This window comes from Magnolia sinica, chromosome 7, assembly GCF_029962835.1.
Source record: "Magnolia sinica isolate HGM2019 chromosome 7, MsV1, whole genome shotgun sequence".
NCBI lineage: Eukaryota > Viridiplantae > Streptophyta > Magnoliopsida > Magnoliales > Magnoliaceae > Magnolia > Magnolia sinica.
Window position 1 is genome coordinate 7,870,912 of NC_080579.1, and position 23,662 is coordinate 7,894,573.

A 23,662-nucleotide genomic window follows, 5' to 3' on the forward strand; every position below is an offset into this window, starting at 1 on the left:
GTTGGATAGACCGGCCGATGTTGGATTGCTACTTCCCCACAAATCATTAATTCTTATCAGACGGTCTTAGATATCCAATCAACAGATGGCCTTTGTGGAAGGACAGACGTCCATCATAGAGCTGCTTTCACACGGATGCAGATTGGCTGATGGACCCTACACCAGCCATTAGCCAGTGGAAAATCTCTGTTGGCAGTTCATCAAGTGTTCTCCGTGAGTACAACATGCAATGGTTCATTCACGAGGTGCGTCACATTTGTACAGTAAAGCTATGGAGCATTGATCCTTTCGTTTCTAAGCATCTGATTCTTCAAGTATGCCTGGCCCACCTGATCAGTTGAAGCCAGATCTTTTAATTTGGGTATGTTTGATGTGGGCACTAACTGATAGATGGCCTGGATCTAACATCAACTGCCTCTTCAACTTTTTGCTGGTGAGGATTCATCCTCTGACATTGGTATACATATGTGGTCCGCGTGATGAGTGGACAATACTAATCATAGATACTGGCAATGTAAAAGATGGTCCACACCTAATGAACGAACTAGATCTGGAACAAGGTGAATACATTGACACGTGTACAGCGAATCACCTCTTCAATATGAGTTCGTGCGAACTGCCACCAAAATTTCCGATCTATAAGCCGACACGTATTGTCTACTTATGCTGCCAGTAGCCAGTCGCTAACAGTTGGTGCTATAAAGGCCCCGCCAAGATGTATGTGTTTTATCCAAGCCGTCCATCTATTTTTTCAAATCATTTTATTTCATGAAAGAAAAAACGAGGCTTATTCAAATCTCTTATGGACCACACCACAGGAAATAGTGATGATTAAGCGCCCACCATTAAAAATTTCTTGTGGGCCACAAGTTTTGGACCAAGCTGGTATTTATTTTTTTCCCTTCATTCAGGTTTGTTGACCTAATAAAAACTTTGGATGTAAAATAAACATTACAGTGGGCCCTGGGACGTTTCTAATGGTGGGCCTTCAATCACTACTGTTTTCCTATAGTGTGGTCCACCTGAGATATGGATCTGCCTCATTTTTGTTATTAATTTTTAAAATGACATGGAAAAATTGATGGATGGATTAGATGGAACATATAAATCATTAATGAGGCCCACAAAGCACACACCAGTAACGCCAGTAGGCAATCCGCGTCCTATAAAATGCCGCAAGGGATCTTCCGCTGTCACCGCTTCTCCTCACCTCGCCAAATATTCTTCATCTCTGCTTTCAGTAAGAATCACTCTCCATCGTCAGATCTAGGCCATGGATCCCATCGACGTGGCCACAATTCCCAACTGCCACGTGGTGGCCATGCCCTCCCCAGGCCGTGGCCACATCAACCCCATGATGAACGTCTGCAAGCTCCTATCATCCAATCAAGACCTAATCATAACCTTTGTGGTCACTGAGGAGTGGCTCGGCTTCATCGGCTCAGCCCCGAGGCCATCCAACATACGTCTCCGTTCCATACCCAACGTCATCCCATCAGAGCTGATCCGTGGGGCCGACATGGTCAGCTTCTTTGAAGCCGTCTACACCAAGATGGCTGATCCATTCGATCAGCTCCTCGATCAGCTTGATCAGCCGATCAGCTGGATCATAACTAGTACTTACTTGACGTGGGCCGTTGAGATCGGCAATCGGAGGAATATTCCAGTGGCATCGCTGTGGACGATGTCGGCGGCCGTATTTTCCATCCTCTATCACAATGATCTGATCATGTCCAATCTTCATTTAACGGCTGGTGATGACTTATCAGGTACGCACTGGATCTGACCGTTAATAAACGACAACTTGGGTCCCATGGGCAAGTCCATGTACAACTTTCAGACCCGAATGATAAAAGGTCGGGTAGGGTACACCCAACGCACCAAGCTAGGAACGGACAGGGGCTCCGAGGGTCCACTGTGATGTATGAGTTTTATCCACACCGTCCATCCATTTTTCCATATCATTTTATGGTACAAGGCCAAAAAATAAGCAGTTTAAAGGTTCAAGTGGACCACATAGAGGGAATTAAAAGCCAACCGTTGAAAACTTTTTGAGACCACAGAAGTTTTGGATTAGGATGATATTTGTGTTTTCCCTTCATCCAGGTCTATGTGACCTTATGAAGAGGTTGGATGAATCATCACGGTGGGCCTAGGAAGGTTTCAACGGTAGGTGTCATTATCACCATTTAGCTGGCCCAAACTGGCCTCAGTAGCAGGGCGGTCCAGCTGACACGCATGTGGGCTGATCCAAACCTAAGGATAGAGTTGGTAGTGGGTGGGTCAATTGACCAAACCCACTTTCTGAGCGGAGTTGGTGGGAAATTAGGTACAGAGCTGTTGAGCTGGGGCAAGAAATATGGCCAGCTTCAGTAATTGGGTTCAGTAGTCAATGGACCTTTGGATGTGTGGGGTATGGTCAGATCAGCCAGACCCAATAACAATTTAATGCATCCAGTTCTTCTTCTTATCATAAATAGAAAAAATCATTTTGTTGGAATATGATTGGCCACGTCATCCCATACCACATTTAATATTACAGTGCTGACGCGAAAACAAGATTTTCACATTCATGGTAAGCAAAGGATCCTTGTTGCTGCAAATAGAGAAAACCTATTTGTTGCAATGCGATTCGGGTCAGGTTGGGCTAGAGGTGTACAGGAGTTGATCCGAGTCAAGCTGGGCACAGGTCAACTCAGCTCGGTCATTAGCTGACATCAACCCGAAAACGGCTCAGCTTGGTCCTTGAGCTCGGTTCGGTTAGCAGCTCGAGCCAATTCGAGCCAAGTTCGACCAAGATCGAGCCGAGTCATCGGTGTAGCATTTTCACAAACACATGGTAAAGTTATTTGATACTTGGGCTGCATATGACCGTTGATACGCAGGCACTCGGAGATTATAAATGTGAAAATTTCTTGTGTTAGTCTCAAAATGAAATTTGGTTGAACAATCTTAATCTATGATTCATGGACACTTGTTTGTTGAAGTAGGACCATTGATAGTTTTTATTCGGGCTGCATATGACCGTTGGTACGCAGGCACTCGGAGATTATAAATGTGAAAAATTCTCGTGATAGTCTCAAAATGAAATTTGCTTGAACAATCTGAATCTATGATTCATGGACACTTGTTTGTTGAAGTAGGACCATTGATAGTTTTTATTTTTAAGCGTCTAATAAATGTCGACCTGTCCTGATGATAAAATAATCAATTTAGCATAAATTTTGGTTCATGTCATATCTAAATTGGGACCCATAATTTGAATTAAATTTGTGCCACATACAATTTGTAAGTAATCTCTAAATGCCTGCATATCATCCATCATACTTTGCCAGAGTACAAAAAATTATGTGTTAAAAGCAAATAAAGAATGTCACATGGCCACTGGAAATTGACAAAACAGCACTACATCTGTCAAGAAGGATGGCTATTAAGTCTTTCGGAGCCTGCTTGGAATGTGGGATTAGGTGGTATTAGGAGATATGGAATTGAATTGTGTCCAATGTAAACTCCATCGAGTATTTAGAAATGATGGAAATGATTAGATTAATTTAAGTATCATATCATCCGGTCCCAACTCTAAGTGGGCCCATGCATGTGTTTTATTTGTGCCATTTGTCCATATCTCCTTTACACGTGACAATCAAGCTGCATACGCACACAAGTGATTGGTATCAGTCGTAAAACTGCCAGTTGACTATATTTTCATATTCCACTAAGTATATATAGATTTCACGTGATATAATGTTTTTCACATAAGAAAATTAAATATCAAACATATGATTGGAAATTCAAAATACCATGGTAACATATAACCATTGTGTAATAACAATAGTGTAAATTCCTCCAAATGCATGCAATTCAATACCATTCTAATCTTGCGTTCAAAAATGCCCTCAAAATTAAGGGTGAAAAACGTACACTACAGTGGTAGAAAAGGGCACCTCGTTGGTAGACCACCCTTTAAACTTAAGGTGGTCCACTCACTGTATAGCCCACCCTTGTATCAATATACTGGACCACCCCATTTGAGTCAATGGACGAGCCATCCGACAAACTTGCATGACCCACCAAGTGAATGAATCATATCTCTGAAATAACACTGACCAGGAATCTTAACCATCCAGTTGATGACTATCAAATAGATGGTTAAAAGTAAAATATTAAGTGGTTCAAATTTAAAGGAAAAAAAATAAAATAAAATCAGATGGTTGATATTATCTTCTGGCTGAAAATTTTGGGTTGGGCGCAATCCAGGTTTGGCTAAGAAATTTGGCCGGTACGGATTTCCACACAACTATGCCATATGCATAGTCATGGCCATTTTTTAAATGGTTCTAAACTAATGTAGGAGTCTAGCCCGCATACTATAGTTTGGGTTTTCAATTGGTTAGAGTCCTCACCGATATAAACCATTGATTGGGTGGGCCACTATATAGATGGTTCATTGGACATATTTTGTGTAAAACAATCTCAACCGTACATATTAAAGGCCATTGATAAAATTGTCAGCATTCATCAGATTGATGCAATGTTTGCATGGTAGCCAATGAAATGTTGCATTGAACCTAATGAACAATTAAGATTACTAGATTGGACTAAGCATCCAAAGGCAACTGGGACCACAACCATTCATCATGAATGCGTATTAGTTTTCCTAACCACACATTTCTCCCTACACACGCAGCCCTCCTAGGGACTGGTCGGATGTTAATCCAAGGAACATTCATCGAACATTCATCATGGATGCCACCTAATGAACGGCATGGATGCCTCGCATGCATGACCCATGAAATTTTGGGTCGGTCTTGGGTTCTTAGCCTCGCAGAACCTGACTTTATATCTACATGTGCTATTTCCTACAAACATGCAACTCTAGTAGGACTTAGACAACTTATCTATATTAAATGTAAACCGTTGCTTTCATTTCTTTAAATTATCTAATTCTTTGTGCTTGTGTGGCCCACTTTATCAAACAGATAGATTAGAAAATTTTAATTGGGAAATAGAAATATTAATCTATTTTGGATCCGAGCCTGATCTCGCCTAGGCCTAACAAACTTCTAGGGCTTGGGCTTGGCCCGGGCCCAATCTGGCCTATTGCCACCCTGGGTCCTTATTCAAGATTTTGTTCTTGCATTACTACTTCATTTGATTGTATCATGCATGCAAGAAATCAGTCTCTGAAATGGGCCCCTTATCGTGTGGTAGAAAGAAGAGGAGAGCTGCTCGACTACATCCCAGGCATCAATTCCATTAAAGTAAGAGAATTGCCGACCCTTTTCCTACCAAAAGGTGCAAAATCCCCAGGTCGAGGCTTAGGAGCCGTCCAATGTGTGTCGAAAGCACAATGCCTTGTGCTCACTTCCTTTTACGAGCTTGACACTCATGCAACGGACACCCTAAGAGCAATACTCCCAATCCCCATATACCCTGTGGGGCCCACCATCCCATACATGTCCCTCCAGGAAAAATCTCTGGACGGCGGGGATCGCGGCCACGTGGACTACTTCAATTGGCTTGATTCTAGACCAAAAGGCTCCGTGCTATACGTGTCATTGGGCAGCTTTTTGCCCATCTCTGGTCCACAGATGGATGAATTTTTCTCAGGGTTAAACTTAAGTGGGGTCCATTTCTTGTGGGTCGTACGTGGCGACGCCGGACACCTACGAGAGGCCACGAAAATCAACGGTGAGATTGGCTTAGTAGTACAATGGTGTGACCAATTAAGGGTCTTGTGCCATCCTTCCATTGGGGGCTTCTTGACACATTGTGGGTGGAATTCTACTATGGAAGGCGTCTTCGCGGGTGTGCCGATGATCACATTTCCGCTATTATTTGACCAAATCACTAATGCTAAGTGGATAGTGGAACATTGGAAAGTCGGCATCAGATTGAAAAATGAAAACGAAGAGGAGAATATAGTAAAGTCTGATGAAATTGCTAGGGCCGTGCATAGATTGATGGACTTTGATGGAGATGAGAGTAAAGAACTGAGGAGAAGAGCTCGAGAACTGCAAGAGTCCTGCAAGAGAGCGATATCTCCGGGCGGCTCATCTGTTGCTAGCCTCGATGCCTTGGTTAGACATGTTGTTAGAGGCCGCAACAATTAAGTGATTGTCGGCAATCAAATGTTGTTTAATTAGTTTAATATTGTAATTAATGATCCACTTGAGATTGTTATAAATTTAGAAATTATCCAATTACTAAACTGTAATATAGCTATGTATTGCACTCTCTACCTCTTTAGAATCATGAATGGTTCAAATTGTTGGTTGAAGAGTCTTGACCGTTTATTAATTCCAAGCTTTGTTTGAAAATATCGATTTTTTTTTCATACTTAATACTTAGATGATAACATTTGTACTGCTTAGGTCATTTGAGATTTTAGCCACATGACAAAATGTTTCATTGGTAGAACCCTTTTAACAACCAAAGTTGCCTTATAACATTCCATTTCAATGGTAGCGTTTCACTTTTTTTAAATTCACTTGTAATCAATAGCTTCCTTCTCTTCTAAAAGCACCGTAATACTAATTAAATTTGGATTACAATTTTTAATATAGTCTGGTTAGACATTTTGGGACTCATTAAATCATTATTAACAATTGTCATATTTAGCGATTGAATTATGTCTGTGTTTGAATTTATATGTATGGATGTTTGAATTTATATATATGGATGTAATCGTTTCATGATAATGTATGCATATAGATAGCAGACTGTATTAGTATGCACAATAAAAGTGATGTATAATGAGATGAATGTAGCCTCGAGTCTTGTTATCCTGACCTGGACCCAACTGGCTTGGACTTAACCCTTTTTAGCCCGGCGTGGACCCAACTTTATATGTACATGCACTGTTTCCTAGAATATGCCTTTCTAATTCTCAGTTAGGCAAACTATCCATCTTGAACGTAGACTGTTGCTTTCATTCCTCCAACTTGTCTATTTTCTTCTATAAAAGTGGTCCATTTAATCAATGGATATATTAGAAAATTTTAATTGGGGAATAGAATTTTTTTTTAAAAAAAATCAATTTTCAATCCGAGACACTGGACCAGGCCAAGGAGCTTTTAGGGCTCAAGCCTGGGTATATCCTGGCACCCAAAGCATGCTACTGCCACCCTGCGCCCCTATTTAAGATTTGGCTTTTCATTACTACTTCAGACATGCAAGCAATCAGTCGTGGAGATGGACCACGTATAATGTGGTATATAGAAGGGAAGAGCTGCTTGATTGCATCCCAGGCATCACTTCCGAGTAAGAGGTTCACTTCCGAGTAAGAGGTCTGCTCACCAATTTCCTTCCAAATGTGCAAAAATCCAAAGCCAAGCCTTAAAAGCCATCCAATGTGTGTCCAGAGCATAATGGCTCATGCTCACTTCCTTATACGAGCTTGACACTCATGCTACAAACACCTTAAAAGCAAAACTATTATTGTTGAAGGCGGAAAAATAGGAATCACTTAAAAATAGGCTTAAGGCACTTTACGATGTCGCTATCTTTAAGGCGATATTCGCACCCTACTGGTAATTAAACTAATTTGCAAGAGAGTTACAGCAAATCCGCCTCTATAATACAATAAGCCTCTTCTCCAAGACCGGAGAAATGTGGGTTTCGGCCTGCAAAACCGAAAAACGGCACCACAAACACACTTTTACAGCATAGAACCCTAACTTCTATGCTGTTACAATTTACCCCCTGAAAACTATTTGTAATTTACTGCCTGAAAATTATTTACAGTTTAACGCCTGAAAACTATATCTTTCAAAAAACCTTCTAAAAACGAAAGTGGTGAAGAAGAAGAAGATGGAGAGGACATTGTTGGAATTGTGAATTCGGATTGACCCGACGATGGGTTTATATAAAATCACAAGAGATGCTTAAGGCCCTTTTCATGAAAAGACATCTTCTTTTATAGTGTCTTTTCATCAATGGTGGTGTCTTTCCAACAATGGCATCCCTCCATTTCAAATTCAAAAGATGCTCCCTTCACCAAGAGACATCACCATTCACACCAACAATCACCAAAGCCACAACCACTCTTTTCCCAAAATTAAAATTCTTTTTTTTTTTATTTTGAAAAAAAAAAAACCCAACAAAAACTCCCACTCCTCATCTTCCTTATGGGGCCCACCATCCCATACATGTCCCTCCAGGAAATATCCCTGGACGGCAGGGATCACAGCCATGTGGACTACTTCAATTGGGTCAACTCTAGACGGAGATGTTCTGTGTTATATGTGTCAATGTGCAGTTTTTTACCTGTCTCCAGTACATGGATGAATTTTTCTTAGGGTTGTGCTTGAGTAGGAGCCACTTCTTGTAGGTCCCAAGTAGGATCGCCAGCATACAAGAGTTTGCAACGATCAATGGTGGGATTGGCCTAGTGGTGCCATGGTGTGACCAATTAAGGGTCTTGTGCCATCCTTCCATTGGGGGCTTCTTGATACAATGTGGGTGGAATTCTATGATGGAAAGCATATTCATGGGTGTGCTAATGTCAACATTTTCAGTATTTTTGGACCAAATCACGAAGCTTAGTGGATAGTTGTGTATTGGTGATAATATCAGGTAATGTGGAGAATTCTCCTCTAATTATTTATATTCGTTTAGCTCCCATAGAATTTATTTATAGAGATGTGTTTTCTATGAATCGTGCTATATATGGAAGAAATATAAATTACAATCAAATTATAATCTATATTTATGGAAAGTAATAATAATATGCTATCAATGCATGGAAAGATCTACATTAGATTGAAAAAATGAAATTGGAGAGGAAATATGGTAAAATCCGATGAAATTGCTTGGAACATGCATAGTGCTGGTGATGAATTTGGTTGTGTGAGACACATGTGGTTTGGAGGCATGTCGGAATAAATTGGTCTGATTCAAACCGTAATCAGAGTTTGACCCTTGGCGCCGAGATAGAGCAATACTTGGTCAAATGGCAAGCGGACTAGCCCTCTATTCAGCCAATGGTATAGTGCACTCAATATCATCCAAGTAGTGGAGGTTGGGGCTCTTCCTCTAAATGAGATCTTTTTACCTTGAAAACTAAAGGACTCTTGAAGGTGCAATAGTTGTGTGGTCAAATGGAGATATATGAGAGATAGATGCATCATCGACTGAGAGCAACAGGGTGTTTCATAGAGTAATGTGTTGATGAGCAAGGCACAAGCAACACCGATGATTACAACTATGGTCCGCCCAGCATATGAGCATATGCAGATAGATCCTAAGTTAAGGTCTTCCTTTAGATCCAACACATAGGCACGAATGGAAGGGAATTACAACTATTAGTTATAACTAAGAATTGGTTCGGTGTATTCGTAGGAACAGACTGAACTAGACTACTACTATAGACTTAGCACATCATGAGTGATGAGCGGTGAAGGTTACAAACTAAGCTAAGATAAACAACATCACGCTGGTTGATAATTAACTTGATCCTTGGATTGGATTGGATTGGATTGGATTTTGGGTCGGGGGATAGAGGGTCTCTTCTCTTTGTATCTGCCTCTACTACTTATAGCCTTCTTTGAGAGAGGTGTGAGAATAACCGCTTGTCCCCGTGGCGCATTCGCATGTAAGTGGTTTACCTTCTCTTGATTGTGGTTTTACCTTTATCAAGCATCCATAACATGCTTCAATACTGCTGACGTAGTTCGGATGGTTACTCACCCTTATCCGGAGATAGCATAAACGTCAAGGCTTTTTGAAGATATTATCTGTACTCCTTCATATATTTGGTGCATATATACCCTAAAGATATCAATAATGCCATGTGGCTCAATTTGCTCCATTAATATGGTTCTTCCATATTTTGGTCTAAACACATAGATTGAGGCACCTAGACATAGATGGGAGTAAAGAGCTGAGGAGAACACATGGATTGATGGACCTAGACATCGATGAGAGTAAAGAGCTGAAGGGAAAACTAGAGAACTGCAAGTCTTGCAAGAGAGCAATATCTATGGGCTGCTTGTCCATTGTTAGCCTCGGTCCGGCAGATGTGTTGGCCAAAGAAGGTAGCAGAAACCAAAGAGAGGTAGTATATAATCAGCTAAGGGAGATGTCGGCCCTTGCCTGTAGTCTCATCTTCCTTGACAAGCTTGGTCTGGGCTATGTCAGAAATCCCCATGGGAAAGTGTAGAGTCTGCGGGTTTCTCGTTCTTTTCCTTCTTTTCATCTTCTTTTACGATAGGCGCCCTTGTTTCCTTTTTGTACCAAGGGTAGCCCCAAGCTTTGGGTCTTGTATACTCCTTTTGTGGTTTTTAAATTTTAAAAAAAAAAAAAAAAAAAAAAAAAAAATCTTCTCATGAATAGTCATGATCGTCTATTAATTACAAGCTTTGTTCATAAAGATGGAACATTTTATGATTTAACCATCAAATGGAGTTGAATCAAATCCGCTTTAGCCAATATGAGTGACAACCACATTCATTTCAGATCATGGATTAGCATTCTCATTCTCATTGATGGAAATGTCTAACACTCCATCTAACTGCATTGCTTGATTATCTGCAGGTATGCCTGATCTTATAGCTTATGCTGAAGTTTATGAGGTTTGTACTCCTAAAAAAGGTGAATAAGTCTCTACGTTGTTAGAAGTGTTGGTTCTAGTGAAAACGTTAGTCACTAGCAATAACGAGTGTCATTTCACCTTGTTAGGTGAAAGATATATCACAACACAGCATATTAGGTCATTGAAGCATAAGATCTAATAAAAAAGATTATTATATGATCTTGGACTGGAAGCTTTGCTTGACTCGCTGGTTTTCGGTTTCTAAGAGTAGGCCCTTAGTTCAGTGATCCAAACAATCAATCTATTGCAAGCATAGTTCTGTAACTCGATTGCCAATTCAATTCAAAACTTGGCCAAACCAACTCAGCTCAACGAGATTTTGAGCAGGGCCTCTGAGAAAATTTTCATGAGCTTTACTCTGAACTCAATAAGACTCGTAGGAATAGCTTGATAACTTGGCTGATTCGAAATGACTCGGTGTGAGAACCAAACCCACACCAATGCTTTACAAGTGCATCATGTTACCAGCATTCACCAAGCAAAGTGTGTTTTTAGGTAATTTTATATAAGTCATGATTTTAAAGATTTATTCACATTGATTAAATTCTTGAATTACAAATTATATTATTGGGTCGAGTCAATTTAAGACTTCTTTTAAATCTTCAAGTCGAGTTTGTGGCTGTTGAAATATGGTTGCAACGCTCCATCGATGGAGCATACGACAAATATCTCCCAGATTGGAAGATCCTAGCACTAATATTCCTAGCTTTTTTTTTTTTTTTCAATTGCATATCAACTATTGCTGTATTCCTCTTCTCAAGCATTATGTTAAGGGTAAATTTGAATGGTTGTGTTATTCTATTGAGGCAGTTCTCAGATCATGGTTCATCGCATTGGGGCCCATCATACCAATGGTCAGGATGGATCCAGTAATTGCTAATAATATAGATATGTTGTCGTGCAGTCCCAACATGCGAACTTCTAGAAAGCAAAGTGTTTCTGTTGTCAATAGTGCTTTTAGAAGGAAATGTTTTCTAATATTAGTTTTCCGGCTTAAATTGATCTGTCGAAGAGAAAGTTTGGGTTTTCGATGATGCTTTCAACTATAAGGAAGAACCTGACATGAATGGTATTCTTTAAAAAGGTAAGTATCCGTGTTAGTGTTAGCTTATAAGAATTTTAAACACCATCAATTTGATTTCCATCAAAACATCATTGTTTGTTTATCCAAAAGTCCCTACACATGGCTAAACACACGCCAACCATGTTTTGGGCGTACTAGGTGCGCATCGACTCAAATCATGCAATGTAAATGACGTGGTTCAGTAATCAGGTTGGCTCACCCAATGGGCAGGTAACACGTTGAAATTTCTTTAGAAAAAGTTGCCAAAATCCCACATTCTACTTGTTTGATGTGCACTTGTTGATAGGAAGACCTGATTATTCAGATATGTCATCTACTCAGTGGATCACACACCAATGCATTGCCCAGTTGCCCCTCACAAGGCCTCTGCATGTGAATGTGGGCTTAGCAAGGCTCTCCATTGTTTGGGTTATAATTTCATTTTTTTAAAACAAAGAAAAATCACATTTGGGTCATGCTTGAAGACCCAACGAGTTTTGTTTCATGGTTTGTAAATTTTTTTTGTACTTTATTGTTAGGTATCTTCTGTTGTTGATGTTTTAAATCTGTCAATAACAGGGTCTGTTGATGCCATCGACAAACCATTCATGTCATTGAGCAGACAGGTGCTCGATCCCATTGAGAAATTTTAAAAAAGCCACGTTAGCTACTAGACTATTTTAGTGTTGCTACTCGATGGCATCGAAGGAGGCTTCGATGCCATCGACAGGTCTTCAAAGGGTGTCGATGCCATCAAAGCTCCCATCGAGCGCATGCACAGAGTTGCGTAAGTGCGGGATTTGTTTTTTGTTCTAGTTATGATAGTATATATATCGGGTGTTAATGGGATTAGGAGGATGAGAAGGTGTATTAAGGCTTTCTAAAACATTCCTAAGGGGTTCAAGGGCATAACTAGGTTTTGAAGGAGATTTGAAGCTTGTTTAAATCGGTAAGATTATCTAGCTCTTGTAATTTTGCTTTCATGGTGCATTACTCATCATTTTGTGCCATGGTTTTTTCCACGTAAAAATTTGGATTGTTCTTATTTAGGCTTGGTTATGTTCACAACCCCAAGTGTAGGGTCGCCATGTAGTAATAATCTCAGTAAGACCGAGGTCGAATCCACATGGACTAATCTCGTGAGTATTCTGAAAGTAACTAGAAGTAGAACTAGAAAAATATGTAAAACTAATTTTGAAGTGATTGAGAGTAATTGTAAGAGATTTAATGAAAATCTTAAGAAAATCAAAGGTGGAAAACTAGGGTTTCTAAGGATCCACTTGTAGGTTCTCAAGATGCTACCTTGCTTGATTCAAGGACAAAGAGATTTGTCAGATCTCTAAAGTTCTCATGGATCTAATCATCAATGGATGAGAGCTGCGATGATTTGAAAATGATTCCATCAACTAACCATGCCCAGGAGACAAGGCAAACAACAAGATCTACCAATCACACAACCAATCATAAGAGAATTGTGAAGGTTAGGAAGGATTCCATCATTCTACCATTCCAAAGGGACGATGGTGAATAACAGGATCTCCTAATTTCACAATCTCAATTCAGGAAAAGAAGATATCTCAAGCTATCGCAGATATATTGTAATTTGTCACAACAAACCATTAAAAACTAAAAATATTCCTTCATAATCAAACTAGAATCTAAGAGAGTTCAATAAAACATGAACCAAAACAAAGAAAACATCTCAATCATGCCACAAGCTTCACCTCTTAGCCCTATTTAAAAGGTTTAGCCAACCATAGACATGATTGAACTAAAAACTCTTAAGAAAAGCATGAAAACAACTAAGAAAATGGGAGAAAAACTCTTGGCGACGGCTTCTCCACGCTTTTGCTCCACTCCACAAACCCTAGATGATGTCTAGGGACGTCCTAGGGATTCCTATTTATAGTTTTGCAGCACCTCCTTTTACATTGACTTGGAAAAATCTAGAAACTGCCTTAAATTTATACAGTTTTTCAAAATAGACTTTAATCTGCGCAATTTCACAAAATAACCCAGAGTTTCAGAATATGCTTCTTCAGGACAGTTTCAGAAATATGTTTGTTTTAAGAACAATTTCAGGATTCTTTTTCTTCACTTCAAATATTTGATTCTCTTCATTCATCACTTGGTTTTCTTGAATCTTTAGCATGTGAATTCTTCAGTCTTGGCCTTCTAAGATCTGTCCATTGCCTTGGTGATTCTTGAGCATCAAATCCATGCTTTTAGTATCATTTTCAATCCAAGTTCTTAAATTCACCTTGCAACACAAACATGAGTAAAATAGAACATTAAGCATTATCATGTTCATAAAATCCAGATATAAATGGGGGATAATATGCAATATTTGACCATGAACACAATCCCCAACCAGCATTTTGCTAGTCCTGAGCAAAGTATGCGTGAAATGAACTTTAATGCGCAATGTTTAAACCTTTTTTAGAAAATAATCTTTTGTGTAATTAAGTATGAATGAGTAGACTCAATGATGAGAAAGTGAGATTTTGAAAACCTAGAGTCGAATCACATAAGAAATCAATCAAATAAGTTCTTTATCCATTGAGTTAGAGCATAGTTCGCATATCAAGTTTTTCAATGTGAGCAGTGAAGATTAACTTATTTTCTATAAGGATACTATCATTACAACATGTTAGCCTTGCTCATCACTTTAAGATTGGTTGAAAACTCAAGTACTGATTCCGAACTTATCCCCTTTTCGTTCTTTTTTCAGTTTTTGATTTTATATCGATGGTCATTTATATTCATTCAGTCTTTTCTGTCTTTTCTCTTTTCTTTTAGATTTTTTTTTTCATTCTTTTTCAAACTTTTTTCAATCTTTTCACCGCACATGACCTTTTTTGTCGATCTCATATTTTTTAACTGGCTCTTTTCATCTTTTAAGGTGGATAAAATTCTCCAGACTTGATTCTCACCATCTATTAATGATTCACATACTAACAATTAGAAATTATAGCATTATTCATCGAAAATAATTTGAACATGTCTTGTGATTTAAATTAACATGATATTCAAACTCCCTCTTAATCAATTGAGCGCAAGAACTTAGGTGATAAATTACTTAGATGACTAGACTTCAGTAATTTAAAATTTAATTTCTATCTTATCATCATACTCAAAACATTCTTAAATACACAACTTATTGCTTTCTACATAGATAAACATTGAAATTTTTTCAAAATTTTTTCAAAATTTGCTCAAAACTGAGAAAACACTGCTTATTTTACCTAATCTCCCACCCCCAACTTAAAACATACACTATCCTCAATGTAAAAGAAATAAGCATGATTTGTAAATGAGACAACGTAATTGAAGGAGAAGTGATGGAAAGATAGTACCTGATGAAGGAATTTTGAAGCTTTTTCCAAAAGATCTCAGCGTGAAGGTAGGTTAGCACAAGAGTTAAACCAACAAAAAATAAACTATTCTAAAATAGCGAAAAATAAACTATCATATTCCTATGAAAGCGATAAACTTACCTATACCTCCATCAGACTAGGAGATCAATCCTGGTGCACAGGATCATTCAGAGGTATGGACATGTCCTCTGAATCAAATTTCTCAACAAATGGCTTTAATTGATGTACATTTACTTTGAATTCATTGTCATTGTTTGGATTCTGAATCTCGACTGCCCCATGAGGATAAACATTGGTAATAGTGAATGGGCCGGTCCAATGAGATCGGAGTTTACTCGGAAAGAGATGTAACCGAGAATTATACAAAAGGACCTTTTGACCTAGTGTGAATAATTTTTGAAGAATGTGTTGGTTGTGAAACACCTTCATCCTATCCTTGTAAATTCTCGAGTTCTCGAACGCATCGTTCCGGATTTCTTTAAGTTCATTTAACTAAAGTTTGCATAGCGAGCCAGTGTTATCCAAGTTGAAATTCAGATTTTTAATAGCCCAGTAGGCTCTATATTCCAACTCTATAGGCAAGTGACAAGCCTTCCCAGAGATAAGTTTAAAGGAAGACAATCCAATAGAGGTCTTAAATGCGGTAAGGTAAGCCCATAAAGCATCGGTCAATCAGATTGACTAATCCTTTTGATCAGGGTTAATCGTTTTCTCCAAAATCTGTTTGATCTCCCTATTGAAAATCTCAACTTGTCCACTTGTTTGTGGGTGGTATGGAGTGCTCACCTTGTGAGAGATGCCATATTTCTTCATTAAGTTTGCGAATGGCCTATTACAAAAATGTGAGTCTCATCACTAATGACGGCTTAAGGTGTTTCGAACTAGGAAAGGATGCTCTCTTTTAAGAATTTAATGACCGTTTGATGGTCATTGTTCCAGTACGGAATCGCTTCGACCCATTTAGTGACACAGTCTATGACAAGCAAAATGTATAAATTTCCAAAGGATTGGGTGAATGGTCTCATGAAATCAATGCCCCCATCAATCAAATGCAGAATGGGGTTCAGAGGCATCATATTTTGACGGGACAATGCTCCCAACTTCTGACAATGCTCACAAACTTTGCAAAACTCATGAGTGTCCTTGAACATAGTGGGCCAGTAAAAACTACGTTGCAGGCCTTTGGCTGTGGTCTTTTTAGCAGAAAAGTGACCACCACATGCCTGAAAGTGACAAAAGAAGATGACGTTTTATTGTTCATTGTCTGGCACACATCTCTTTAAGATTTGGTTTAGGCAATATTTAAACAAATATGAATTATCTCAGAAGAACTTACGAACCTCGGCAAATAATTTTTTCTTATCTTGCGCAGTCCAATGTGTTAGTGTGAAACCTGTGGCAAGATAATTAGCAATATCAGCAAACCAAGGTGAATGAGAGACTTTAAACAATTATTCTTCAGGGAACACGTCATTTATATGTGTCGTCTCAAGGGAATCAGAGAGATCAACGCAGGAAAGATGGTCAGCTACTTCGTTTTCTACTCTATTTTTATCTTTTATTTCCAAATTAAATTCTTGAAGTAGGAGGATCCATCTTATCAGGCGGGGCTTAGCATCATCTTAGAAAGAAGATACTTGAGCGCCGCATGATCTGTGTAAATGACGATCTTGGATCTAATCAACTAAGACCTAAATTTGTCCAAAGTGAACATTACGACAAAGAGTTCCTTTTTCGTAGTCGAGTAATTCACTTGGGTAGAATTTAGAGTTCGACTTGTGTAATGAATAACGTAGGGCTTCTTTTCTTTTCTCTGGCCTAAAACCGCCCCAAGAGCATAGTCAGACGGTCGCACATAAGTTCAAAAGGAAGGCTCCAGTCAGGTGGCTGCATGATAGGTGCAGTGGTTAACATGTCCTTAAGTTTAGTTAAAGCTTCCTGGTATTGCTCAGTCCACTCGTATGGTACATCCTTTTGAAGTAGATTACATAGGGGACAAGAGAGTTGACTAAAGTCCTATATAAATCTTCTGATTTCGTTACAGTATAATGCAAGCAAAATATAATAAAACTGAAAACTTTAATCTATATTAACCCTTAGAAATTCCATTACACATTTTCATTCTATATTAAATACATGTATTTCTTTGTAATACGAAACAACTTTTAGGTAAACTATCCGAAGTACTCCCTCCGTAAGTTATCGTATGCTTCAGAAGCATTTGTCATGTTGCATGAAGCACTCGACATTGTTACAGCTAACTCGGCAGTCATAATAGGAGAAATTTGGTCTCTTGGGACTCCATTCAAATGTGCAAGTGAGTGTGCCGCACTTCCATAGCAAGTTTTCCATGGTTATGTAACCCCATCAGGTCCAAAATTTATTTGAGATGGTGTAATCTTTCTTCTGAGTTGTCGTCGATATATTCCGCCGCACACTCATCGACCAGACCTAATATCTCTTTGGCCCTACCAGAAGAATATAGGACCAGAAAGTCCATCTGCAACAGCTGATCAAGTATGCTACATGCTTCCATTACGCTCCGGTTTGAGGAGGACATAATCAGAAATTGACTCAACTGCAAATGTGGATTATAAACAAGTCAATTAAAGGAATAAATCATGACTTGTAATTTTCATGTATACATGAAATACATAAATTATTCGAATTGAAAAATGACATGTAAATCATGTGTACATTTAACAATCATCGTCTGTATCACTATCGCTTAGGACTATTTCTTCTTCACCATCACTATCGCTGATCAGTATTTCCTCTTCATCATCTACAATGTCGTCATTAATGAAATCACTCTCAGCTCTAACAATGTCATGTATTATTAAGGCATCAACATGATCAGGTGGCACATCATCTATGTCCAATTGCACCACATTAATATCAACACTTGAATCAGTCCCTGTATCCCTAGATAGCATGTCTTCTTGATATGCTTATTGAACCCTAAATGTTTCATTTTCCCCATCCTCGCTATCTTCAACTTCTGGTATGGGAACGTCAAATACGTTCCTGGGCTTTATTTTGTACACCACGTGCCAAGAGCTGCCTAACTTGGTGTCAGCGAGGTAAAGTAGTTGTTCGGCTTGACCGGTGAGGACAAATGGGTCGTCTTTAAACCACTTACGAGATAAATTTACGCTTGTAAAGTAGTTGTCAGTCTATTCCTAACTTCTTATTTCCAATGTCCCACTAATTACATTTAAATAAGTACACCCGCTTTCTCATATAATAACTCAGCTCAATAATATCCATCAAAACGTCATAAAAGTCTATTTCTACCTCCTCATGTGTTCCCTTCTCAACCACCCCACTATTTTGTGTGGTCCTATACGTCTCACGTTCTTCGGTGTGGAACCGAATCTCATTTACAATACAACATGTATATCTAGATACACATCTATCAGGGCCATACGTCAGTGAGTATAGTGCATCAGACGCATCTGTAGAGTTGCTAGTGCGCAACTCTTTATCTATTATCATGTATATAATGTAATTGTTTAGGAATTTTCTTAGGTTCAAATAATGTGCAATACAATGAAAATTCTAAGTGTGGTGAGATATAATGTGAAATTTTACATGTTTTGCGAACCATTCTAGAAACTGATCCTAATGCATTCGATCATAATTCGTCAGGAATTAGGACTTCATCTGGTCGATATGTTCGCTACACATAAATGACACATCATCAGTAAGAAACATTAAGATCATCGTATGTAGAGAAAATAATAATCGAGGGAAGACTTACTCTAAGTACAACTATATTTATTCACAATTATACAACATATACCACTGCACCTTTGCTAGATCCCCAAGGTCCATATCCTGAAACGTCGGGGATCCTAAAGGACGAAAGTTATGTGCGAATACATATATGAGTCCTTTTTCATGCTCCTACCCTTCATCGACATTCCGATCTTCTTAGTTGAATCTAGTCTCTATGCCACGAAGATACATGGAGCAAAATGTCAGGTACTCATTATCAATGTATGCTTCAGCGATGGATCCCTCCGGTCGTGCCTTATTCCTCACAAATCGTTTTAGTGTGTGAAGGTATCTGTACACAAAACCACTATGTTATACGTATGAAAACATGGATATATGTAGTTTATGGAATGAATAAAAATTTATTGTTATATGTTGGACCACCTTTCGATCGGATACATCCAACGATATTGTACTGGACCTGCAAGCTTCACCTCGTGCGGTAAGTGAATCGCTAGATGTATCATGACATTGAAAAAAGTGGGTGAAAATATTCTTTCAAGTTTACAAAGGATTACGACAATGTCCCTCTCCAGTTGTTTAATAACATCTACATTTAACGATTTCGAACACAAATCCTTAAAAAATATCCCCAACTTAATTAGCGTCATACTGATATCTTTACTCAGGAATCCATGAATCACAACCAGTAGTAGGCGTTGCAGAAGGACGTGACAATCATGACTTTTCATTCATGTTACCTTATAGTCCGCAATGTTTACGCACCAAGATATGTTTGACGCATACCCATCGGGAAACTTCACCGATCTCAACCATTCACATAAATGTTTTTTCTCTAGTTTTGTCAATGTGTAGCAGGTTGCTGATATAGTATACGAATTTCCATATGGTCATGTAGTTGCAAGTGTAACTCTTTCCTTAAATCCATTGCTTATAGATCCAATTGAGCCTTGAAACTGTATTTTATTTTCTTCTCTATGTTCATCAATATTCCGAAGACATTATCACATATTTTTCTCAATATGCATGACATTTAAGTTGTGTCACAATTTCAAATCACTCCAATAGGGCAACTAAAAAAATGTTCTTCTTCCTCCAGTTATAGTCCAATACTGTACGTTTCCTCTTCTTCAAATGTAATGCCTTATCAAATCTAACTTCTCCAATGTTACTCAATTGTTATATCACATCTTCTCCAGATAGCTCTTTTGGGGGTGGCCTATGATCTTGTTTGTCATCAAAGATTATCGTCTTCCTACGCCAACTATGATCGCTCAGAAAGAAGCGACGATGGCTCATATAACACGTTTTTCTACCATGCTTCAATGACAATAAACAAGTCTCAATACCACATGTAGGACAAGCCAACTTTCCCTTCGTGCTTCACCCAGACAAATTCCCATACGTGGAAAAGTTATTTATTGTCCACAAGACCACTGCATGCAATCAAAATGTCTGTCTTACAAATGTGTCATACGTTTGTACATCTTGACTCCACAATTCATTTAACTCATCTACTAACGGTCGTAAATACACATCAATGTCATTCCCAGGTGACCTGAGTCTAGGAATAAGTAATGACATCATAAAAAATGATTCCTTCATACACATCCAAGGAAGTAAATTGTAGGGCATAAGTACCACACATATTGTACGAGCTAATCATATTACTAAATGGATTAAAACCATCACTTGCAAGACCTAGTCGAACATTGCGAGAATCCTCTACAAATCAGTCATATTGCTCGTCAAAATTTTGCTAGGCTTTAAAGTCCGCAGGGTACCTCAGTGTACTATCATCATGAACGCGTTTCTCCTTATGTCACCTCATATCTTCAGCCGTCTTACGAGACATAAACAATCTTTGCAATCTGGGTTTCAATGGGAAGTACTTTAACACTTTTGTAAGATTTTCTTACGCTTGGCTTCGTCATACTTCCACCTAGACTCTCCACATTCTGGACACTCTTCAACATTTTCATATTTTTTTCAATACAGTAAACAATCATTTATACATACATGTATGTGGATGTAACTAAGGCCTAAGTCTCGCATCAAGGATTTTGCCTCGTAATTAGACTTAGGCAATGTCTCACCGTCCGATAATGCTTCTTTTAACAAGTCAAGCAACATGTCGAATGATTTGTTACTCCAACGATTTATTATCTTCAAATGAAGTAACCTTGTAAGAAAATTCAACTTGGAGAAGTTCTCACACCCCGGATAAAGTGGACGTTGCGCATCCCTCAACAACCTACTAAACTTCTCTGATTCGACATCACCCATAAGAGGAATATCTTAGCTACTGCTTGTCGCTGCATAATTAGACACAATTACGTTAGCAAAGACTTCAGTGGCCTCAACTCTATAGCAGATATCTTCACCATGATGGATCCACCAAGTGTAACCTTGGTTAATCCCAACTATGAATAAATCGTCTTCTACTTTGTCTAAAGTCTGATAAATCATGTTCTTGCATTTTCGATATAGACATCTAATCCTATTCCCTGAATCTGCCCGATTCCGCGCAAATTCCATGAACTCTTGAACCCCTTGTTTATACTCTAGGCCAAACCTATTCTTAGATTGCATCCAACTCTTTTCCATCTCTACAATGAAAAGACTAGAGTCAGTTTACGGAAATAGGTTTAAGATTAGGCTAGGTTTAGGTTATAGGTTAAGGTTTAGGTTTAGGTTAAGGTTTAGGTTTAGGTTATAGGTTTTGGGATTTGAGAATAGGTTTAGGTTATAGGTTATAGGTTTAGGTTAATGTTGTAGGTTGTAAGTTTATGTTAATGTTGTAGGTTATAGGTTTAGGTTTAGGTTTAGGGATTTGAGAATACATTTACGTTTTAGGTTTAGGTTTAGGTTTTACGTTTAGGTTAAGGTTACAGATTTAGGTTTAGGATATAAGTGTAGGTTATAGGTTTTGGGATTTGAGAATAGGTTGGTTAATGCTGTAAGTTATAAGTTTATGTTAATGTTGTAGGTTACAGGTTTAGGTTTAGGGATTTAAGAATACATTTATGTTTTAGATTTAGGTTTAGGTTTTACATTTAGGTTAAGGTTACAGGTTTAGGTTTAGGTTTAGGTTATAAGTGTAGGTTATAGGTTTTGGAATTTGAGAATAGGTTAATTAATGTTGTAGGTTATAAGTTTATATTAATGTAGGTTATAGGTTTAGGTTTAGGTTTAGCTTTAGGGATTTGAGAATACATTTATGTTTTAGGTTTAGGTTTAGGTTTTACGTTTATGTTAATGTTACAGGTTTAGGTTTAGGTTATAAGTGTAGGTTATAGGTTTAGGTTTAGGTTTAGGTTTTACGTTTAGGTTAATGTTACAAGTTTAGGTTTAGGTTATAAGTGTAGGTTATAGGTTTAGGTTTAGGTTTAGGTTAGGTTATAGGTTAAGGTTTAGGTTATAAGTGTAGGTTATAGGTTTTGAGATTTGAGAATAGGTTGGTTAATGTTGTAGGTTATAAGTTTATGTTAATGTTGTAGGTTTTAAGTTTAGGTTTAGGTTTAGGTTTAGAGATTTGAGAATACATTTACGTTTTAGGTTAAGGTTTAGGTTTTACGTATAAGTTAATGTTACAGGTTTAGGTTATAAGTGTAGGTTATAGGTTTAGGTTATAAGTGTAGGTTATAGGTTTAGGTTTAGGTTAGGTTATAGCTTAAGGTTTAGGGAATTGAATTCAGGTTATAGATTATAGGTTTAGGTTATAGGTTATAGGTTATAGGTTAAGGTTTATGTTATAGGTTAAGGTTATAGGTTTAGGTTATAAGTATAGGTTAAGGTTTAGGTTTAGGTTACAAAGTTGAGATTAGGATTAGGTGTAGGCTTAGGTTTAGGGATTTGATAATACGTTAAGGTATAGGTTTAGGAAATCGGGTTCGGGTTCGAGATCGGGTGTACGTTTGGGAGTTTAGGTTTAGGTTACTTGTTCGGTTTAGGTTTAGGTTTTATGTGTAGGTTGTAGGTTTAGGTTTTAGGTTATAGGTTATAGGTTATAGGTTTAGGTTTAGGTTAAGGTTTAGGTTTAGGTTATAGGTTTTGGGATTTGAGAATAGGTTTAGGTTATAAGTATAGATTTAGGATTAGGTTTTATGTTTATAGGTTTTTGTTTAGGTTATAAGTATAGGTTTAGGTTAGCTTATAGGTTAAGGTTTAGGGATTTGAGTTTAGGTCCATGAGTCAATCAATGTCAGAATATGCAATGTAGAACAACTATGCAAATGAGGAATCATAAATAGCCAAATATCAGATACAGAGGATGTAATACAATATACATTCCTGATGAGTAACACAAATAGTGTCAGCCGTACCTAGACCATATAAATGCAGAGACACAATAACCCAAAATGTCGTATGCCGCGAATGTCATGCAATATGTGGTGCGAATGGAATGACGATACTGGAGTGTGAAGTCGGGATGATAGTACGTAGTATTGCAGGCATGGGGTCCATCACAAGGGACTTCTATCCAAACCAGTCCCATACCTAAATTTGGATAGTTAGACTCAATGTGGTAAACTCCTGATCTCAGGTTAGTCACGCGCCCCAACCGAAATCCTGGCCATTGCGAGGGCACACATAACAAATAGTTGCGCACCACCAACCCGAGTGGATAGTGAATGAATGAATGCATGAATGAGTATGCAACTCCTGCTCACTGAATCCACATATCAGTACAGTTTCTCTCTGGGATCATCACCGAAGTTTAGTACACTCCAAATGGCACTATCTCTCTCCTAGCAGCACAGTCCAAGTGAGAGTAAGAAACCTCACTATCCGCCTGGTCAATAGTCTCCTAATACCTATCCGGCATGTCGATAGCGGACCCATTCATGAGCTGGTCAAACTCAGCCTAGTATTGCCCCCTACCCT

General features: G+C 38.4%; 1 protein-coding gene across 1 annotated transcript; it reads left to right on the forward strand.

Moving 5' to 3' along the window:
• The first annotated feature begins 1,210 nt into the window (after positions 1-1,210).
• Positions 1,211-6,362, forward strand: LOC131251944 (UDP-glycosyltransferase 87A1-like). Its single transcript, XM_058252928.1, has 2 exons — positions 1,211-1,769; positions 5,212-6,362. Exons 1-2 carry the CDS (start codon positions 1,274-1,276, stop codon positions 6,111-6,113), a joined length of 1,398 nt encoding a protein of 465 aa, XP_058108911.1. The 5' UTR covers positions 1,211-1,273; the 3' UTR covers positions 6,114-6,362.
• Positions 6,363-23,662: the final 17,300 nt, after the last annotated feature.